Source organism: Thunnus thynnus, chromosome 10, assembly GCF_963924715.1.
Source record: "Thunnus thynnus chromosome 10, fThuThy2.1, whole genome shotgun sequence".
Classification (NCBI taxonomy): domain Eukaryota; kingdom Metazoa; phylum Chordata; class Actinopteri; order Scombriformes; family Scombridae; genus Thunnus; species Thunnus thynnus.
This window is the reverse complement of record NC_089526.1, coordinates 15527644-15549878: the sequence shown is the minus strand read 5'-3', so window position 1 is coordinate 15549878 and position 22235 is coordinate 15527644. Positions and strand designations below refer to the sequence as shown.

The following is a 22235-nucleotide window of genomic DNA, read 5'->3' as shown; positions in this document are numbered from 1 at the left end:
TCTTGAGCAAAATCTAATTTTTCATTTGCACAACAGAAAGTAATCATTTCTATCCCGATGGGAGGGGTCTCTTCCAGGATGAGAAGGCCCCCATCTATAGGCGTCACTGTATGGTTTGATGAGTATGAAAATGTTGTGAATCATACTGTATGTTATGGCCTTCTGAGTCACCAGATCTCAACCTAAATTGAAAACGTATGGGAAGAATTTGGACTGACGCATTATATAGCACTTACCACCACCATCAAAACTTCAAATGAGGGAATAACTTTTGGAAGAATAATGTTTATCCCTCCAGTTGAGTTCAAAGATTTGGAAAATATACTGTATAAAAAGGAGTCTATAACAAGAAGCCTTGAAGCTGTTCTGGAGGCCAACAACTTAACGATGTTTTTTCCTTAATTTGTCACCCATCCCACCCATGCATGCAAATGCCAGGCTAGTATTAAAGGGCATGAAATGCAGTGCAGTAGAGCAGTACATGCAAAATTATATACTTGGTTATCATATTTTGCTGTGTAGACATCATCATGTAATTAACCAATCAAAAAAAAAAAAAAAAGACATGTATAACCTAAGAGAATGAACAGATGCCTTGGTTGTGTGTTTGCACCACATAAAAATGCAAATATCCCAAATCTCCCAATATTTATAGATATTTTCTGCCCTGGACCATGACTCCCAGGTAGTTACTCCCTCCCATGTGTGTTACCCCACAATGAGCTCTGCTGGTCAGTCAAATACTTTATAGACGTTTTAGGTGAAGGTTAGAGTTATTTTCTGGTTTTGAGATTTGCCTTATAAGGTGAGGAAGGAAGGTCGCCTAGGGAGTTAAAAGAATTAAAAAAAAAAAAAAAACCCTCTGTCCAGCATATTCTTGCAAAGCTCTTGGGCGCCACTCTCAGGCTCTCTATAGTAGATCCTCAGCAGATGTGCAGGTACAGAGGACACAATTAAATCAGGAAAATAACTTTTTCTATTTGTTCTTCTACTCTATTTATGAATGAGAGGTATAAGTGATATAAACTTTGGAGTATGTTTAATAGATTCTATAATCTTCATGCATGGTTTTGTCTGTATTTCTCTATTGTATAAATATGGTTAAAGACCCCCCCAGGCATATTTAAAGACAAATAAGTTTTTAGTTATCAGTATCAATGCCTCACTCTACAACTCGGTGTTATTATTCTAATATAGCCAGAGGGCGTTTGTTTAAATGCTGAAACACTTAAAGTTTCAGTCATACTTACAAGATTGCAAACCAAAATGAGAGCACATAATCACACATTTGCATTTGTTGTTACATTTTAATGTTTATAAAAATAAGTTTTTAAATACAGGAGTGTTTGCTGAATGGGATTTCTGGGTTTGCCATTTTATCAATCAGGTATTGAGAGTAGCGGAACCTCAGTGGTAATTCTAGTGTCATCACTTGTATGTAATCTAAGTGTCATACAATTTGCTAATGACTTATTTGGAGAAATCTTCTTTTGCGCTTCTGATTTGACTGTGAGATTCGCCGATTTTGGTTACACAAGATGTGATGAATTTGAATGAATATGATGGCGTTTCAGTCCAACATGGCGACAGCGTCATCTAGCGGCGGTTGTCAAAAAACACCAGCGTTTCGTCTCTGTGCAAAATGTGACCAGATGTAGTAGGACATCCTGGTACTTCTGGCGAACCTCATTTCACATACTGTGTATAAGGACATGCTAAATCATCGAAAGCACCCATTGTGTATGGTAACGTTACAAACTTTCCATCGGACTAAAGTCATGTTTTTGTTGTTAAACCCACCTGGCGTCGTTTTCCCCACACCTGATAATTCCTTATGAAAAGTGACTTGCTTTCAATGAGCTCGTAATTGCGACATTATTCCCGTAACAAATTAAATAAACGCCTAAATGATAGACATGTTTGGTGTCCTTTGATTGCAATCGAGGACCTTTGGCTAGCTGACCGTTTTCCCAGCACCGAGTGACAGGTGAACGAAGAGGAACATTTATGTTATTTTGCCAATGACTTGGCTGACCAAACGAGTGTTAAAACACCAGGAAATATTGGACTTACATTCATCAGGTAGACTTCAAGACTTCAAGGTGTTGACCCTATTGCCGTGAGGTAAGTAGGCAGTTTTTGTCCAACAACTTTAAAACTAAATGTTGTGATTTTGTCTTGAAGTCCTGGTATCTAGTGGTCATACATCTGTAAACCAGGGAAAACAGTAGTTACCTGTGTAGCATGCCGTCCCCTTATAAAGGCCCATTGCGCCCATTGTCTCCCTTTGGAGCTCAGCAGAGACGACTGGGCCCGGCTGGGCTTGTGGTTAGAGGGCTACACATGTACTTAACTGGAGTTACATCCAGGTAACTATTATTTCTATGTCGTACGTGCTCCGCCCTCTTACGGGCTTCGCTATTGGTTAAAATCTAAGACCTTTAGACATGAGGTGTAACCCCAGCTGGGCCCAAACTAACCAAGGTCTCAACCCAGCCAAAAACCAAGAAAAGAAGGAAATGCCTCAGCAGTGGGTTACTCCTGGCCATGAAACAATCCAGACTGTCGTGGCCTGCCATGATCACTGCTGCAAACACCCCCAAAGTGGACGCAGCCCGACTATTGAATAAGCCCTTCTAGAAATCAAGGATACCCTGTAAAGGGCATGAACACTATTGAGGTCCCTGTCCCTTCATCAGTCCTCAAACACCTGCCAACATATCGCATAAGCGCTGGAGGTGGACAGGGCACTTGCGTTCTGGACGGTGGAGACAACCGCAGCCAGGAGGCCCAAGCCTCTCAGTCTCACCCTCTCAACTTCCAGGCCAGGAGGCATTGTCTCAGAACCAGACACAAGAGGATGGTGCCCTCTACCTGACATAACGCTGTGGGTACCAGCCACGAACCTGCCACCACTAGTCAGACCAGGTTCAGGAACCACCTGGCACTTGGACTCTCCGGTGCCACAACGCAGAGCTGTGCAAAGCAACACTGGAAATTTCTCATTTGCAGCAGTCCCAGGTGCACCATTGGCTGGGCCGCTAGGAGCAACATGATGCTTCTCACTGGAATTGAGGCTGCAGGTCTCACGCGTTGGGTCAGCTGTGATATTGGCTCCACACACTCCTCCAACAGTCATGCAGTCATGGCGTGGGAGTCTAAAAGCAGCCCACAGTAGGGCATCTGCTGGGATTGATGGTGAAGCCCAGCTGCTTGATGTGATGAATGACCAGCACTGTGTAGGTTTCCACTTCCTACCTGGGTACGGCGGGAATCCACCAGTTGTCTATGTAGGTAAAGATTCTCACGCCCCTTTCTCTGTATGGTGCCAGTGCCATCTCCACACACTTGGAGAACGTGTGCAAGGCCAGAGAGTATCGCAGGAGTAACGCAAATCACAGGTACTTCCTGTTGTGTGGTAGGATGGGGACGTGGAAGGACATATCAGTCAAGTCTTTGAATGTCATCCAGTAACCTGGCTGGATATATTTCCAGCAGCTGTTTGACCATCAGCATACGAAAGGGCCTCCACACAATGTGGCCATTCATGAAGTACAGGTCCAGTATGGGTCTCATGCCCCCTGATTTCTTGGCCATCAGGAAATTTGGAGAGAAGAAACTCCTTATCCCGCCACAGAGTCCTGTCCAGCCAGGCTGAGAGAGGGCCTGCAAAGCTACACCCATGCCAAGTGACAGTCCATATGCGGCAGGTCATTGTGATCGACGGGGAGAGCTGAAATGGGCCCACCTGTCCAGCCCCTTCCCTCCTGGGAGGGAGCACACGGGAAGGAGGGAATGGGACACAGGTGCACTAGACCATGGTGTATGGCCCATAAGCCACAGTTGGAGGTCTCACGTTCAGTGGAGCAGCCAACTCGTGCTGAGCATAAGTGAAGATGGGCACCATCTTAGGGACCACAACACAAGGTTGGGGCCTCCCATGTGGATGGGTGAGGAGGCCTATGGTGAAGTCCTCGACGGGTGTCCTCTCTGAATTACCAATAGCGAAGCCCATTAGAGGGTGAAGCATGTATGACATAGAATATGAGAGACGACAACATGGAGAGTTGTCAGTTTTGGAGTTCACCCTGACATTTAACGCTACCCTACATTATTAAAAACATTGACTAGATGTTTATTTATTTATCCTTTCTTTAGGCAGGAAGATCTCATTGATATACAAGATCTCTTCTTTCAGGTAGTCCTAGTCAAGATGGCAGCATAAGCAGTTTGACATAATAGAACACATACAAAGCTACACAAGGGAAAGAGTAAAAGAAGAGAGGCATACAGGCCATGCCATCAATATCCATAACACAGTCCACCTCAAGTCAAAGATTATGTAAAGCAGCGACATGTTTCCTTCAGGGCAGTTTGTAAAATACCTTTAAAGGTATTCAAAGAAGGGAGAGCTTCTACGGTAATGGCATTTTGGAGCTCATTCCATGCCCAAAGTGCGAAAAAGGAGACAGCAGTTTTATCAAGCTCTGAGTGCACCTGTGCGACTTTTAAAAGAATCCATAGTGCTATAGTTGCTGGTATGATAGGATAAAAGGCTCGAGATATAAGTGGGTAGTTTACCTAACAATGTCTTGACAATAAATAGCAACATGTGTATTTTCTCATCTGGTATAGAGAGGACCATCCTAAAGAATTATATAAAATGCAATGGTGAGTGCATGAGACTACAAATGTTAGAAAATGTAATGCAGAGTGATAAGCAGAATCCAGTTTTTATAGGGATGATGTTGCATCCATGTAAATCACATCACCATAATCTAATACAGATAGAAATGAGCTAGATACCTCTGCTCATTTAACTCACAGACTCTTCCTCTGAGCTCTTCTGGGTCACTAACGTTACACACATAGGCCTACTCCAGAAAACCCCAGTTTGTTTGACAGATTTTCATAGGAATAGGAATAAAAAAGACAATCTACATTTCAGGATAGATCCACATACAAACATTTACTGTAATTTCTGGAGTCTGTGAGACATAGGTTACAGTACATGTTGTGTAATTCCTCTGAATTGATCCATACATTCATTCACAAGATCTTTTATTCCAGATTTGGATATGTTGTTTAGTTTAATTTGACTGAATAGTGTCTTAAATTGCACAGGCCCATAGCTGCTACAGTGAAATTTCATAAATTTGTCATCATTTTTTCAAGTCAAGAATTGTATTCATTTGAAGGTTATGGTCCTAAATCCTGCCCCAACTGTGCTTGTGATATGTCTGTTGATTGGTGAAGCAGCTCACCTAATACAGAATAAAATATAAATAGCAAATATACAGTGCATAAAATCCTTTTGCTATTGGACATTAACTATTCCATAGTGATCTACTTTAAAACTGAAGGGACAAAGCAGAGTCCTGCCAGTGGTGGATAACACACTGTATCAGCAAAATATTTGCTCTAATTAACACAAAAATCAGAAAATTAAGTTGCTGTTAACTAATGAATTACTGGATTATTTTATTACTTACTGATACGTTAATACAATTTATGTAGATTGCAGTAAAAGGCTATTGCAAAAATTAAAAGCTATTGCTGTTCTTGTGAGAAAACTCAATATCACAGCAACTTTTATTGTAGGTTGACAAACAAACTATATTTAGTGTTGTGGTTTATGAAAATCTGAGAAACATAATATAATCTCAGGAAAGCAACTTTGTGGTAAGTCATGTTACAGCTGACTGTTGTTAAAACTATTTTCAATTGTCACCACTTGATGTCGCCATGTTTCAACTAATGTATGTTCCAAGCCTGACTAAACAGACTCTTGGTGAGCTTGAATACTGTAACAGCTAGTCAGAGTTGGTGGATTTCCCCTTTTTAGCTGATTGGAAAGATCATCCAAGACCAATTTATCTTCTACTTGTGAGGGCCGTGACTCATGATGGTCAGCTGATGTCAGATTCATTATCCTGAATTCCACCTTCAACATCAGGAGTAATGTTGCTGAATGTCTTTTTCTGTCTCTAGCAAATCAGCTTTATCAGCCCAGACTCATCATGGGGTGATGGATATCTGCCAGGACTGGGACAGAGAGTGCAGTGAGGCTGGAGAGTAAACTCCTAAGTGGCCAACACATCTTGAAATGAGAAGAACTTCATTAGCTTTGATTTATGAATCCAGTGGGGGAAAAAATGATGATTATTGGACATTGACCCCAGGCTCTCCATCATTGCCCTTGTCCTTGCCCATTACTGCTTAATTGACATTGGTCTCCATCAGTGTCCTTGCCGTTATTGCCTTCCTCCTCTTCTGCACCGTCTCTGTCTTGCTCCTCTTGGATCGTAGTTGTTCCAGTTCACATGCAATCATGGAGAGTCTAGTTAGAAGTATTAGAGGCATGTTGATATAGCTCCATAATAACAATGTACACCCAGAGACAGGTACACTTTTTATGTTTGCAGTGACCCACATTAGCATTGTTTTTGGCAGGTGGCTGTTGACTGCAACTCGACTGGCAGCATAGCTGTGCTGACTGGCAGCCATATGTAAAGTCAGATGAGCTAGCTCACACGCAACCAAACCTCACTGTACACAACCACAGATTCCTGCACAGAGGTGGAACCAGTGTGAGAGCCAAAACACACACACACACACACACACACACACACACGCACAGTCTGTTTCACACCAGTGGGAGTTATGCAGGAGCCCATTAACAGCAGACATAAAATCGAACTTTGCAGAGTCAAGCTGTCGTAACAGCACAACTTAAATCAATGCAGAGTAGATACCTTACAGCTCTTTCAAACCACTGCTGCACAGTAAAGTGAATATTGAATACAGGTGGACAGCATACTTCATGCTCTGTGTTCCCACTGAGGAATTTGACATTGACAAGTCATTTAAGAGCTGCTGTAATATTTTCTAGATTTTCTTGGTAAAAAATAAGCTACAAAGACCATAAAACTGAGAAATACACCACCAGAAAATGTTCTAAACTGCATGTGAGCTAGGTCAGCAGCAGAAGATTGGATTTCAAATTGACGTCTCTTTCTCTGTGTGCCCACCTTTTTTCCTTTCAAGGCAAATGCACATTTTGGGATGAGGAGCCAATGGAATGTCCGCTGGGCGTACAACATTAGCTGGCATGTCCATGGGATATTTTGCCTGTTGGACGATCAGTAAATCAACGTCAGACATGGAGTTTGGCAGTGTAGATGGATGGACGGAAAGCAGTAAGAAACCATAGCAGCATAGTGTTACATATTATCAGGGTAGTACAGTAACTGTGATTTGTGCATAAGTTAGAGGGTAGTGACAGTGAAGTGTTAGTAGATGAGCCTGTTTTCTATCTGTCACCAGGTGCCTCTGAGACGTCACTCCTTATGGATTTGGCAGGAGCTGCACTGCATTGTTATTTCCAGAGAAAACATTCTCTTACGCAAACATCAACTTGTGGGTAGCAGTTTTGGATTTCCTTTCATGCACACACATGTTGCAGTGTGTGTGTGTGTTTGTGTGAAGGTGCATGCCAGCCTGTAGGCCAGTGCGAGCCACTAGGTTTTTTTTGTTTTTTTTAACAAGGTGTGCTTCCTCCACCCCTGTTTCCCAAATCACAGTCCTCTGTAATCAATCAAACAACACCACAGTGCACCTCCGCTATGTGTCCAGCTATGACATGCTGGTCTCTGGTATGCTTTGGCTTGGCCACCGTCTGGAGCTGGTCAAAAGAGGAAAGAGGAGGAGGAGGGAGGGAGACGAGAGGAGAAAGGGGGAAAAGAGAGAGTGGGTGATAAGCTGAACCTCATGCATGCGGTAATCAAACACAGGCTCTTTCAAAGTACCATTGGTCTAACTCCACCTATTATTTTTTCCTTTAGACATTAATAATCTTCCACCGTGTAGACCTTTTTGATTCCCCCAAGGCTCTCAAGGATCAGTTCAAGCTTAATGGACTGAATACACTCTTCTTTTGTTTTTTTTCTGTGTGATGAACATGTTGATCCATAACAAAAGCACAGTAGTAGTGGAAGATACAGTTATCTTAACAAAACAAATCATGGATGAAATAGGCCTGTGAGTGTGTGCCTTTGTGCATGTGTGAGTGTACAGTGAGTTGATCTATAAAAAAGGAATGAGTCATGGTGTTCTGACAGTTGATCACCCTGTAATGCTTGATGCTCCTCCCTTCTCACCCCCTCTATCTCACTTTCTCCTTCTCCACAGATAATAATTCTTACGTTTCTGCCTACATGTGTACATGCTGCACTGTATGATCAAAGTATGCAGACACACCTGTTCACCTAGATTTGTACAGCATGCAGTTTTATTTGCTTGCATGCTTACAACTTTTCAGCAAAAATTGGGGCCACTGTGTACAAAACAAGGTCCATAAAGATGGTTTTCATAGTTTGGTGTGGGAGAACTTAACTGGCCTTCCCAGAGCCCTGACCTCAACCCGATCCAACAGTTTTGGGAAGAACTGGAAGCTAATTGTGATCCAGACCTTAACACGCAACAGCCGGCTTCCAAACTCTCTCAGAAAGCCTTCCTAGAAGAGACAAACTTTTTATAGCAGTATATTAATGCCCATGGGTTTGAAATTAGATATTCAATGATCACATACTGTATGAGCATAACATTTAGGCATCCACATACTTTCTTTGCTCTTGGCTATACTTGAACGATCTCTTCAATCACTACCTCCCTGTATACCTTGCACATACAATGCACCTTTAATATATTAAATTATATCAATACAATTATGTTTACATGTTCCTTAGATGTAGCCCTTTTTGTTTGTATCATATTCAGTTCATCTTGTAAATTTGGTATTGCTCATAATTTAAATTTCCATAGTTTTATATTGTATCTCGTGAAGTTTGTATATATTGTATATAGCCTAACTCTCATAGTTGTTATAACATTCATAGTTTTATATTTCATTCTCGGCTGGAAGGGAGTGCAAAGTAAAAATTTCATTGTACAGTGCAACTGTCTGTTCTCTGTGCATATGACAATAAAGATTTTAATTGAATTGAGGTGTCCTCATATCATATATATCATACTCATAGGAGCATCACATGTATAAAACATTCTTATTCGCATTTTATGCCCTAATTAGATAGGGACAGTAGACAGAGATGACAGGAAATAAAGAGAGAGAGGTGGGGGTGTGACATGCAACAAAGATCCACAACTGGAGTAGAGCCGCAGACTTACGGTTATGTGGCATGTGTCTTAACATCTAGGCTACCGGGGCGCACGTCTCTTTTACCTACACACTGCCTTTCTGTCTTCAAACTGTATCTTCCATCTTTCCTGCCTCCCTCTGTCCATCCAGAGGTCAATGTTAGAGTCTGTAATCAGATTTATTATTACATTCTTCATCTTTACAAAGACTTCATTCATCTCACCTCTGGTTTACTGTAAGACCATTGTCCCACACAGAGGGGGAGGATGATACAGCTAATGTCAGGGCAGTGATATCAGTTTGGAGAATCCTCCCTCCTGAGCTGACAGTACATCCGTAGATGTCTGTGATAAGTATATGTATAAACTTTTGACCAGTTTGTGCGTAAGTATATGAATCATTTTAAATAGTCCTTACCTCACCACTTCTTCAGTCTGTGACTCAAACTCTCCACATCTCTCTGCTCCTCTTTGGTTTTCATTTCCCTAATGGAAGGATTCTCTGCCCAGACATTAGAAGTGAATTGTTTTTGAAGTGTGTTTTGAGTTTTGTGCTTTGAGCGTCCTGTGTGGCTCAGAGGGCTAAGGTACAGATTATACACTCTTTCCAGATTCCTTCACCTTGACCATTGCTGCATGCTTTCCTCACTCTCTCATGTCTTTTCTGTGGCTTATTAACTTTGCATCTCAGCAGAGAAAGAAAGGCTGCTTTTTAAGATGATATAAGATCATATTCAAAACTTAATCTTTGAAAATGTGCATCTGCATAGTTTGTGAGACTATGCATGTGTCAGTGTGGTTTCGGTGACTTCTTTTTTCTACTTTCTGCCATAAACATGCAAACTGTAACAATGTAGGAGCAGTAGTGTGTGTGGGTGTGTGGTATGCCCTTATGTGTACTATTCTTGACCAGTGTTTTACAAGAGGCCTCAGAGGTTCCTGGGTGGTCTAATTGCTCTTGCCAGAGGAGATCGGTGCGGTGCGTGTGAATGTTAGATATGCGTATCAGTTTGTGCAGGCTTGCAGGTGTGGGTGAGTGTAAATCAATATCCTGGACAGAGACTGTACAGTATGTGAGGGTGGTTAATGACACTTACCTGTCATCGCACTGTCACATGCACACTCTTTCTCCGAAATATGTGCGTGCAACAGACTTTCATGTAAATGTTGCATTGTGAGAGAATGGGCCTCTTTTTTACCCATCATGCTCTTTCACTTTGCCGCCTGCAGGGCATTTTTTCCACCAGCCCTCCCACTTCTTTACTATCTATCTCAGAATACACTTGACCTGTAGGGCGATAATTGCCTGAACCAGATCACAAATCACCCATCTTGCTTTGTGACATATGCTCAAGTATGCAGACAAGTACACTCAGTCCACACACTCCACTCTTCCCTGCACATAAGTCATCTATCACACTGCACCCTGACTTAGTCGTGGCCCCGGGGAACCTAAATTAACCTGCTCTCACACAAAAGTCAATAGCACCAATGTTGGGTTTTTATTCAGATGTTCACTGATTGCCTATTGTTGCCTTGTCAGACATGTGAGAGGATATCAGATTTCCACTTGCTTCTGATGCATGAAGTGCATTAGTTATGTGTAGGCGTAGTCATTCATCATTCAGGTGTTATTTTGCAGGTTTTATACATCTTGTCCCTTTATTTCTTGACTTTCTGAGAGTGTATGAGTGAGGAATGTTTGTCCTGATGCTGCCAAACTGTTCAGTTCCTTCTGTTCCTTGTTACGTTTTCTGGAAAGGCCGCAACCTGCAGGAATAATGATGCATTCAGGATGTGAGCAGCCGAGATGGTGTGCTCAGTTTGTTCTTGTTTTTTCAGTCCTTCAAGTGGTGGTGCGTCTTTGAGGAGTTTTTTTTTGAGCACCACGCAGTTTGTCTGTTCACCTTTTGGGTGAGCCACGACAGTGTTTTATGAGCTGCGTGTACAGTGTGAGTGTTTGATGGTATGTGTGAAGAGTTCCCAGAATGTGTGTTTTTAGTTTGGTATGTGAATGTGTGTGTGTGTGTGTGTGTGTGTGTGTAGATGTGTGTTTTTACGGGGGTCCGGTGCAGGTCGGGCGTTTTGAAGGAGGGCCAGACAGCTGCCTTTTACTGCCCCAGGGGGTAATAAACAGAGAGGGAGGGGTAGTTATTTACCCCTTTTATTAGGGCAGGAGGCAGAGGAGGGGACTTTATTGGGGTCACACTGTAACTACACACAGCTGCAGGGCAAGAGGAGAAATGACGAAGAGATAGTCTGTAAAAAAAAAAAGCTGTTTTAGCATCACTAAATTCCTCTCTCAAGAATCCCTACCTATCTAGTTTTTATTTGTTGTCTAACTGTATGTACGTGTGTGTGTGTGTGTGTGTGTGTGTTAGTGTGTGCATGTGTGTGTTAGAACCCCAGGTCATCCATCTTTCTCCCCAGCCCCTTTTCCATTTCCACGTCCCTTAACAGCCCTCTCCTTGTTAAGCACATCTGCTGTCAATCAGCTGTACCCTGTAATCCAATTGGCATTTCCTGCCGTCAGAGACACGCCCACTGACCCTGACTCCCTAACCATTTGATGACTGGTCAAGTGACTCAGTGTCCATGCAAATAAAACAGGTCCAAGTTGACTTCGGTTTGTCTCATCTCCTTCCTTGGTTACCATAACAACAGATGCTCATAAATGAGGATGCTCAGAGCAAAAATTCAATAGTCTGGGTAATACGCTAAGCTAAGCTAATCATCTCCTGGCTATAGCTTAATATTTATCGTACAGACGTGAGAGTATCAATCTTCTCATCTAACTTTTGGCAAGAAAGTGAATAAGCACATTTCCCAAAATGTTGAATTATCCCTTTAAGTCAAGCAGCCTTTTTAAGACTTTCCAGAAAAGTATGAACCAAATTAGCCAGTTGGTAAATGAAACGGAAATAAAACCTTTCCAGAAGAATCTCATGATGTGTTTCCCACAACTGGCTCTCTCTCTGTCCCTTCTTATGCTTGGGAAAACTGTAGGATGAGATGATCCATGTGAAATGAGTGATAATAGTGTGTAGACAGAAAAAAAAAAGCCAAATGGAAATATTTTCAGCCTTGAAACATGGCGAGCAAGGAAGAACGAGGGCATGTGGTACAGTGAGATGATTGACAGAGAAGGAGGGGAGGGATGGGAAGACAGAAAAACTGAGAGGGAGCGAGAGAGAGAGACTTTAAGGGAGGGGACAGACAAGTTATTCTAGTTGCAGACAGCTGACAGAAAGCCTAAAATAAGATGGAGCCATCTAATGTGCACATATTCTGCAGCTACACTCACAAACCATAAAACATATGCGCTGTTAACTGCTTTTACGCTCCTAATGGTTTCGAGCACAGGACAGCCAAGGGTCGACATCAAGCTGAGTTAAGATCGTGCTTTATTGTTTTCCCATAGAAAGTTGTTGTTTCCTATGATCACATTTCATATAAAAGAGACACAAAGTAAAAACCTTAGCAGTACTGTATCGGACTCTAGTGTAGTAATAAATATAAAATGTCATGAAATAGAAAAGGTTTAAGTTGTGGGGCAGGGCTAAAGAAACAGAAAAGAGGGACAAATCAAAACTGACCTGAAACTGGAAGAGTTCATATAGATTGGTTTACACATCTACAAATATAGTCTCACTCACACACACACACACACACACACACACACACACACACATACACACATGCACACACTGCCAAATAAATGAGCTGCAAATCAAACATACAAAGCAACACAGATTTTTATGTTTAAAACCCCAGCTGGTCACGTTTGATGGAGCTGGAAAGACAGACATAACTCAGGAGCTATAAGACCAAGGTGTAGATATGTGTAAAGTAGATACAGTTACCACAATTATTACATAGTGAAGCTAACAGAGATATTGGAATAAAACTATAGGCTGCTATCTCCCCCCAGCCGCTGTCTTGACAACGGGAGAAGTGACACAAGTGGTGATACAGGAGAAGGGGGCTGGAAGGACGAAAAGTAAGAAGTGCTCTTGTTCATTGTCGTTCGTACACTCTGGTGCATACCACATCATCTGCTCCCATGGTCTGAAAAGAGAGGAGAAAATGGAGACATTTAAAAAAATATTGGCACAGTAATCCATGACGTAATGTCAATTCATATTAAAAATTAAGCATTTTGTAGAAGAAGCCATTGTATGTTGATTGTCTCTAAACCTCCAAATTGAGCTATTTTTTATGTCTCCAGCAGTTAATCTGTCAACACACAGTGAAACTATTTTGAACAAACTTTATTTACGGAAAGCTGTTGAGGCAAACATGCTTTGTTCAGCAGTTACGTGCATAAAACTCGTAAAATTATACTGCTGCTGGCTTCTGAAAAGCAGCTCTGGGTTTGGTGCTTAAGAGCACATCAGGAGTCTTAGATCTGAACTTAATGCCAACCCTCAGACATCCATCGCTCCACAAATACTTTCTCTATTTACAATTTGTTAAAAAATTCAAAAACTATTCACTCCAGAGAGGACTGTGGAGGATGTGTCTCATCTCTGGTTGGACTGGTTTACTGGTAGACCTTAGTCAAATAATTATTTGAAATACTTCTCAAAGTTATATTTAGTCAACCTGAAGTGCAGGTTGGGTGGGGTTTCCCATTTAATACAGTTCAGTTTGTGGACAGACATGTTATTACTCACTCAGAATCCAATCAAACCTTTATTAGCCTTCACTGCACATGTCAGTCACATCATGATTATTTGTTATCCCCTGTTGTGTTTTGACTTTTGATCAGATGCTACTTGCACACTTGCTTTCATGACTTCAAGCTGATGCATGTACTTGCATTTGTTATCTCGACAGAAGCTCTTTCATCTTCTGCCAGGGGAATAATTGGATTGGCCTTATGGTACTCTGAGCACAATTATATAATTATATAATCTAAAGGCGACACTTAGTCGACACTATAGTCTGCAAATTACATTGTAATTTTGTTGTACATATGGAGCACCAATAAGATATATCGGCTGCTACCAGTACAGACCTTCTTGACCTTCCAGTTTCCAAAATGGTTTTGCATCTAAAAGTGTACTCCACCGATATAGCATTGCAGTCCAATAACACTGCTGGACAGATAGTTAAAAGTATCAAAGTTTAAAAAGTATCAAAAACTAGAGATACTGTATTTTTATTCCACAAACACTTCCAAAAACCTAGCATCTACATTACCCACAATGCAACTTGACCAACAACAGTTCAGTCATATATTCAGGTGTGTTATGCTAGTAGCAGCCAATGTTGCCTCAACTCATAGCCTCAAGCAGAGATGAGGAGCGTGTTACAGCGGCCTGGTAACGTCACAACTCCACGCTCACAGATTTGTTTCATTTTCAAACTTGTATTCTTCAGCCCCAAATGACATCACTTGATGCAATTGATCAAGTGTCACGCTGCTCCCTCTGAAACCACATGAGGCTTTTTTCACATATGCAGTAGTAATACCCAAGACCACTGTGTATACATACTTTATCGGAGGACTTCCTCTTTAATGCATATTGGAAATAAATGCCTCTCAACTACTTTACTGCGGAAATTATGTTACCAATCAAATGTGAGGTTTTTAACATTTTCCAATAGTAGTGTGCTAACTTGTAAAACTAAGCTAAATTTCATCTGGCTTTTTGGATCCTTGCAGTATTTGTGTTGAGGGTCTGTAATTTGACAAGTGTGCTGCTGGAAATAAAGTTGGTAATTTCATGTTGTTGAAATTACGTAGCTCTTAGGCAAAAAAGCAAAAAAACCCATTTTATCACTTAATTTAAAAACTCTGGTGTATGTATTTTATCGGTACCCCATATGTACAACAATATTACAATGTATTTTGAGTTGTATAATCTTATTGTTTCTGAACCTAAACTCTGGTTTCACTCATGATTAGTGCCCTTTACCAGGATCAGCTTGCCATCGTTGGTTATCTCACGGGTCCAGGAGGTTTTAGGCCCCTCTCCTTTCTGCAGGGTCTGCTCACAGGTGATCTTGCTGTCTGTCTCCCAACGTGGAAAACTCTGAGCAGAGAGAAAGACAGAGGGAGAAAAACCCTTAGAAACATGTTAAATGCAGGGTGGATAGATGGATTGATGTATGGATGAATCAATGCCATCCAAAAGGAGTGAGCGATAACGAGGGAGTGGCTGATGGAGAAACAAAGCAGCAACAAGAATGGTGGAGCAGGGCGATCACTGAGAGGTGATAACTTGTGATGCGCTCATCGTTAGTAGAGCAAAGCACTGGCTGGTTGCATGTGTTTGCTTTGGAGACGGCCAAACAGAGGCCATCTATGGGAAAACGGGGAGAGCAACAGAGAGAATTAGGGAGGGACTCAGGGCAAGAAAGGGCAAGAGGGGGAACTGTCGGAAGACGGGAAGTTGAAAGGGGTCATAAAGAGTGTGAAGCATGATAGGCCTTCGGAGACCAAGGGAGGGGCGAAAATATTCTACCAGTCCAAATATGATGAAAAGCCAAATCAAACAGATTGATGTAATCTGGACAGCCCCCTCACCATACACCCATTACTGCTGTGTGTGTGTGTATGCAGAGAAAGTAGAACTAAGAGAGCATTTAGGGATGTGTTCGTGTCCATGTGTTGTGTACCGTGCAGGGACGTCCGTCCACCGTGGTCTCGTTGAACTCCTGCCCCACAGTGAAGGTGATGTGAGTGGTCCGGACTGATGTTGAGGTTTTAATGGACAGCGTCTCTCCATCCTGTGTGATCTCCACCAACGGCTTGGAGGCCGCCTTCACCGCGATCTTACGCAGCATCACGTTTACACCTGAAAAACACACATCCACACGTATAAAACAATGGTAATGATAAAACTAGACAGAGTATTTGTACTGAGAAATCTGGGAGTTCATATAAAGGAAAACACACACAGTGTTGCTCTTGCACACACTTGTGACTCCTTTGAATGAATATTCCCATGCGATCACATACCTACAAGGGGTAAACTCATTTTTGTGTCAAACAGTGTAGGTTTATAGGATACAGCCCTAAGGAGCAAGGCAAACTAAACTTGTTTTGACCAAATTATGCAAACCACTCGCCTTAGGCCCTGCGTGTGTGTGTGTGTGTGTGTGAGTGTGTGAGTTTGAGTTGTGTGGTGTTGCTGCTTGTACACCGTGTTCTTGTGCACACTCAGGGTAAAAGGAGCAGCCTAGCATTGCACGACTCTGTCCAATAATGATGACAGAGGAAACAATGAGGTCATATGACAAAGCATGCCCAGCACATCTGCATTCCCCCTTAATCTTATTTGCATGCGCCCACACACATTCACAGACTCAGACACGCACACTAATACGGTGGTTTGTCGTTTCTGCCATATAATCTGCATTATTCTCCTCATCATCTTCCACAAGCACATTCTAGTTAAGGCGTATTATCGTTGGCTAACATCTTCAAGACGTAGCGCACTTCATAATGATCGAGTGTGTGTGAGGGACCGCACAAGCAGCAGAGTGAAAAGAGGGAAGTTGTTGGAGTTATGGATGGATGTGAAGTTGTGGAAGTGAGAAAACAGGGATTTAGAGGATGCTAAACCACCTCAACTTTAATCTTTTTATTTGCAAAATTTACCCATGTGTATAAACGAATATGATTTGATTGCAATTCAGATATTGCAGTAGTATAACCAGTAGTATAACCCTATAAACTATGTCACATAGTTTATAGAATCTTTTCCTTATAGGAAAATGCAAATTTTAAATGTTCTAAAATGGTAACATCTCCTTTTTTTCTTTTTTTATAGTAATTTCATCATAAATTCAATCAGCCTTTATTTAAAAGATAAACATAAAGGATGAGAAGGGGATATGATAGAAAATAGGAAATGAGAAAGACTTGTAAGAAAAAAGGAACGAGGGAAAATGATGATACAGCGTGGGAGAAGAAAGGAAACGAGGGGCAGACTGGTGTGGAAGGAGGGAGGAGGGGGGAGTCAGACAGACGAGGGGCAGTGGTCTGTGTGTGGTGTGTGAAGATCTCTGTCCAAGTGTGAGGGGAAGTGTGTGTATGTCTTCGTGTGTGTGTGTGTGTGTATCTGCTGTTGAGTTGGGTTTCACACTTCTCACCTCTCACACATTCCCACCTGTCATCAAGGGTAAATATATACACACTCCGAAACGCACAGTCATTCAGCATGCACCAGGATGTCCACTGTATGCACTGTATGTACCACACACACACACACACACACACACACACACACACACACACACACACACACATTATGCATGTATGTGCATTGTCAGAGTCTCATTGTGAGTCGGCAAATTTCATGCATGTGAGAACATCACTATGCAGGAAACATCATTATCCATTTGCAGCATGTGCTTTCTTTCCAATTTAATTTGACAATTAATTGAATTAATTTTACAAATAGCTTAAATCATAATTTCACAGATGTGAAGATAGTGGTGGAAAGTAACTAAGTACATTTGCTCAAGTACTGCACTTAAGTGCAATTTTGAGGTACTGTCTTATGCTACTTTATACTTCTAGTCCACTACATTTCACATGGTACTGTTCTACTGGTACTGTTCTACTTTTTACTGCACTACATTTATGTTACAGTTATTGTTACTAGTTACAGTAAAAGAGTGAAATTATCCCTACGGCAACCAGTTATATCAACAACAACAGCATTAAAAGGCTGCTTCCATATAATACATCATAATAATTTTTAATAATTTTCATACTAGACCTTTACTTATAATGAAGCATTTATTTATATGTGTGTGTGTGTGTGTGTGTGTGTGTGTGTGTGTGTGTGTGTGTGTATGTATGTATTTATATATATATAGACTGAGCAAACCTGAAGAAGCTACAGGCGAAAGCTTGTGTTTGCTCCTAATAAAGTCACAGTGGAGTCATTTCAGTGAGCAGTGGTTAATTTTGATCTTCACCTAAGATGTTCCTGTGAATGAATATAAATAAACACACATACATGCAGTAATGTGGTGGCAAAGATGGGCGGTGCTTGATTAGAAAAAATTATTTTCCACCAAATTTTGATAATCGATAGATCATTTAAGTCATTTATCAGGCAAAAATGTCAAACATTTCTAAAAATGTGGGGATTTGGTTTCATCATTATGTCATTGTAAATTACATAAAATTGTTGGTCAGAAAATTTGAAGATATCACTTTGGGTTCTGGGAAATTGCCATTTTTCAACATTTTGTGAAATTTTAGACATTTTTGGAAGAAAAAAAATAAGAGTCAATAATGGAAATTGTTTGTTGCAGCCCTTGGTATTTGGAAACAAAAAAAAATCAAAAATCAATTAATGGACGGATTCAGCCTAAAAATACTTCATTTCCATATAATTTAAATAATTCGGATACCACTTACCATTATATATGTATGTAATGACTATAGATCAGAAAGAAACTGATAGTATATATTTTAGACTGTACATAGATACAAATATAACTCTGCTGAGAAAAAATGTCTCCTTCCTAAAAGGCAACAAACTGACCTGCAGACACTAACTGACCTCTGTGTCTCTACAGCGTTGGCTCAGACTCAGGAGTCAAGTGCTGGCCTCTGGGCCATTTGGGAGCCACGGAGGGGGCTGAAGCTTCTCAAGTAACTGCCAGTTGTTAGAGGTTAGAAATGACCTCAGCAGACTTTTACGAACCTGCGACCAAAATGCTTAAATTCACACAGATCTGGCCACATGAGGAGACAAACACACACACACACACACACAGATAGACAGACGGTCAGAGGTCAAGGAGCAGAGGGCAGAGGAAGCATTTGGGACGAGGGGAGATGAGGGAAGAGAGCAGGAGTGAGGAAAGGAAGAGAGGATGGAGGTGGTGGGTGCTGACAGGCTGCATCCAGCTGCGCTTTGCCCCCTAATAGAACGAGGGATCAGGGGTCATTCCTCTCTGTCTGTCATGCCAATACAGAGGGACATTATAGGAACACATGCGGTGATACATGTCTGCATCTGTCCCTTTGTTAGTGTGTGTGTGTGTGTGTCTGTGTGTGCGTGTGTGTGTGCGCGTGAGGTAGAGAGAGAGACAGTTGGCTCAGGTACAGCAGTTTAACTCAGTCAAGTTTAACCTGCATTCTTCTAGCAGTTCGTCCTCCATGAATACTTGTCATGCACTTCTCTTTTTGGCACTCTTGCACACATTTCACAAACACATCATGAAAACGCCCACAAGTATTTACAGGTGCATATGCATGCAAAAATATGCACAAAAACAATCCTATCCTCACATTATGGCCCGCCCTGCCATCTCATCATTGTTTTCCTTTGTTAAAGTCCCCCTCCCTGCCTTACATAGCTACACACACACACACACGCACACACACACGCACGCACGCGCGCGCACGCGCGCGCGCACACACACACACACACACACATTACACACACAAACTTGTTTGCTTGAGATATCCAGACATTACACATACAGTAAGTAACAGAAAAGAGATGGGAATAAATAGACAGGTTTAGTGAGACATTAAACACTAATTGGTGCGTCAGTCAGTCAGGGTAATATTAATTCCAGCTCCCGCCCTGTGGTGACTATACACTTGACAGTAAGGGTGTGTGTGTGTGTGTGTGTGTGTGTGTGAGAGAGAGAGAGAGAGAGAGAGAGAGAGAGAGAGAGAGAGAGAGAGAGAGAGAGAGAGAGAGAGATGAGATAAAAGGCGGCGGGCGTTGTTTGGTACAGTCATATCTCTCCATATGCGCTTACATGATGACATGAATTCCAGGTGTGCACTGGCGGGCCATCTAATGGGAATTGGCTACTAACGACTCACATACCCACCCCTGACGCCTGTCCGGACTGCACCAGTGCCATTACGCAGACGCAGACAAAACTGTGTGAATCTCAGCAGCAGGTGTTTGTCCCGATTACTGACTGTCACTTCAGATAATGATGCGACTGTCCTGCACTGTATCGTGTCATAACGGTCCTCTTCAACACACACACACACACACACATACACACACACACACACACACACAATCTGAGGCTGTGACACAGACAGATGTGCCGCCGTTTGTCTCTATTGTGTTTTGCAGGCCAGGCCAAAGGTGGGGGGGGAGAAAGAGGGGTGAGGCTGGCTGGGGGCCAAGCACTGAGTTTTGGGTTTTGCAGAATGACAAAGACCCCCCACCCATGCTGTGCAGAGAGGGTGATCCTCGCTGGTGCACGGACACAGAGGAAGATTTGACCTATAATGTGCTGAGAAAGCTACAGTTAGAGCTGACACGTCTGATCTGTGTCATCACCCAGAGAAATGAAAGGATCATAAGAAACCACTCTTGCGCAAAGAATTAGTCAAGCTGCCACATTAGGTCACGGTGAGGTTTTTTTTTTTTTTTTTTTTTTAATATTCTTTTCCATCACTTACCCAACGCCTTCAAGAGCTCCTCGAAGTTTTCAGAACTCTTCATCTCCCAGATGCCGGCGAAGTCAGGGATTTTGCGCTCCATGTTAGGCTGCAGGTAGTTTGAGGTTTAATGCAGGTTAACTGTCAGGTCCAAGTTTGGACCGGGTGCTGCTGTCCGTGCGCGTCTGTGCGTCAAAAATGCTCCAATTGTCCCAAGAGCTGTGCTCTTGTCTGGGTGTGTGCGCCTGCCGGATGGTTTGATTTTGACTGCCCAGTTAATTCTGCCCTCTCCCTGGGATGACTGACTGACTGTCAGAGCTCTTATCTCATCTATGTGCCAGTGCACGTCATGAGCGGCTGCGCTTCAAATGAATGGCACGGAAAGCAAAGGATACTTGTGTAGGGGTGCACACGCCCCTTTCTATGCGGACACGCCCCACAGGCCACCAGATTACATGCAAAGTTTCACAGTGCCTCAACCTAACCACGCCTCTGGAGGCAACGTGCACTTCAGAGCTGCCCTGCCTCTTATCCACGCGCTACCTTGCTTCAGCCAAAATGACCGCGCCCTGATGGTCCTATATATAATACCATATAAAATATTTAGGCTTGCTTTGCCACATGTGATACAACCAGTAATGTCATGGTTGAATGAATGACACTATTGCAGTACATTATTAGTGCGGAACAGGGAGGATGTAAGCCGGGCCAGTCTGTTGACAGAATATGTCGTCTTGGCAGGGCGGTGTGAAGGAAGAACCAGTCAACTGCCAGACTGGCAGGCTGAATGGGTGGCAGAGAGAACAAGAGAGAGAGAGAGAGAGAGAGAGAGAGAGAGACGGGGGGGGGGGGGGGGGGAGGCCAAGTTCACCCCCAGCCTCCTGTGCGCTGCGGCGCTGTGTCATAAAAATAAAAGCGGTGGTAATGGGATACAGCTTCTGGCCTCGACCGGTGGGCTATCCATTTAACGGGGTCTGCGTCAGAGGAGGAAAAAACAGCCCGCACCCGTGAGGGAGAGAGAGAGAGAGAGAGAGAGAGAGAAGGAGATTAAAATAAGAGGTGGGGTTGGCGCAGGTCGGCATTCGCCCCCCGCTGTTAGGACGGAAGAAAGGCGAGAGAGGAGGAGGAGAGGAAGCATTTGGAACAGCGCGTCAGACGGGCCAGTGGGGCAGAGTCAGGGGCCCCCGGGGTCGGAGGTAGTCCTGTGAAGAACGCACACACGCGCACACACACACACACACACACACACACACACACACACACACTGTATGTATGCACGCACGCACGCACGCGCTGATGATGGATGGCAACGGGACAAAGCCGACGTTAACTATTGACTCTTGATGGATGATCCCATCCGCTACACTGCACGGCGAATTAGCGCGAGGTAACCCGGGCGATTTGGAGGAAAAGGGGGGGGTTCATCAAGGTCTTCCAGCAAACCATAGGCTCCATATACACAACCCACTAATACACTGGCTCTGTGTCAGACTTATAACAAAGACACACTGACTAAACAAAGGTGAATAACAGCCTCAGATTGATATTTGGTAACGCGATATGCGCTTTTACGCACAGACCTGTGTCCAAATCCAGCACCTTGCACCAGGCCCTGCGGCTGTTTGATGTGAACAAAGCTTGCTCACATTGTTTCCTTCTTCAGCACACACACACACACACACACACA

The 22235-nt window shown here is 42.7% G+C and overlaps 1 protein-coding gene and 1 long non-coding RNA gene across 3 annotated transcripts; one reads left to right on the top strand and one right to left on the bottom strand.

Annotated features, from left to right (window-relative positions):
- The first annotated feature begins 2241 nt into the window (after positions 1–2241).
- On the top strand, positions 2242–9001 carry LOC137191384 (uncharacterized). 2 transcript variants are annotated; one of them, XR_010930400.1, is made up of 4 exons: positions 2242–3806; positions 3913–6590; positions 7048–7199; positions 7327–9001. It is a non-coding gene; the product is annotated as an uncharacterized lncRNA (long non-coding RNA). The 2 variants fall into 2 exon arrangements; XR_010930399.1 differs by having other exon boundaries at positions 3913–7199.
- Positions 9002–12543: 3542 nt separating this feature from the next.
- Positions 12544–20925, bottom strand: crabp2a (cellular retinoic acid binding protein 2, a). Its single transcript, XM_067601408.1, has 4 exons — positions 20570–20925; positions 15784–15962; positions 15081–15197; positions 12544–13224 (listed from the first exon to the last, which is right to left on the bottom strand). Exons 1-4 carry the CDS (start codon positions 20649–20651, stop codon positions 13174–13176), a joined length of 429 nt encoding a protein of 142 aa, XP_067457509.1. The 5' UTR covers positions 20652–20925; the 3' UTR covers positions 12544–13173.
- Between the last annotated feature and the right edge of the window lie 1310 nt (positions 20926–22235).

What these genes read in the sequence shown, in the direction of transcription:
- crabp2a (XM_067601408.1), bottom strand. Translation starts at nt 20,651, where the DNA reads ATGGAGCGCAAAATCCCTGACTTCGCCGGCATCTGGGAGATGAAGAGT. An exon ending in GGAGCTCTTGAAGGCGTTGG is followed by an intron (nt 15,963 to 20,569) that starts GTAAGTGATGGA and finishes TGTGTTTTTCAG; the next exon opens with GTGTAAACGTGATGCTGCGT. An exon ending in ACGATGGCAAGCTGATCCTG is followed by an intron (nt 13,225 to 15,080) that starts GTAAAGGGCACT and finishes CTCTCTTTTCAG; the next exon opens with ACCATGGGAGCAGATGATGT.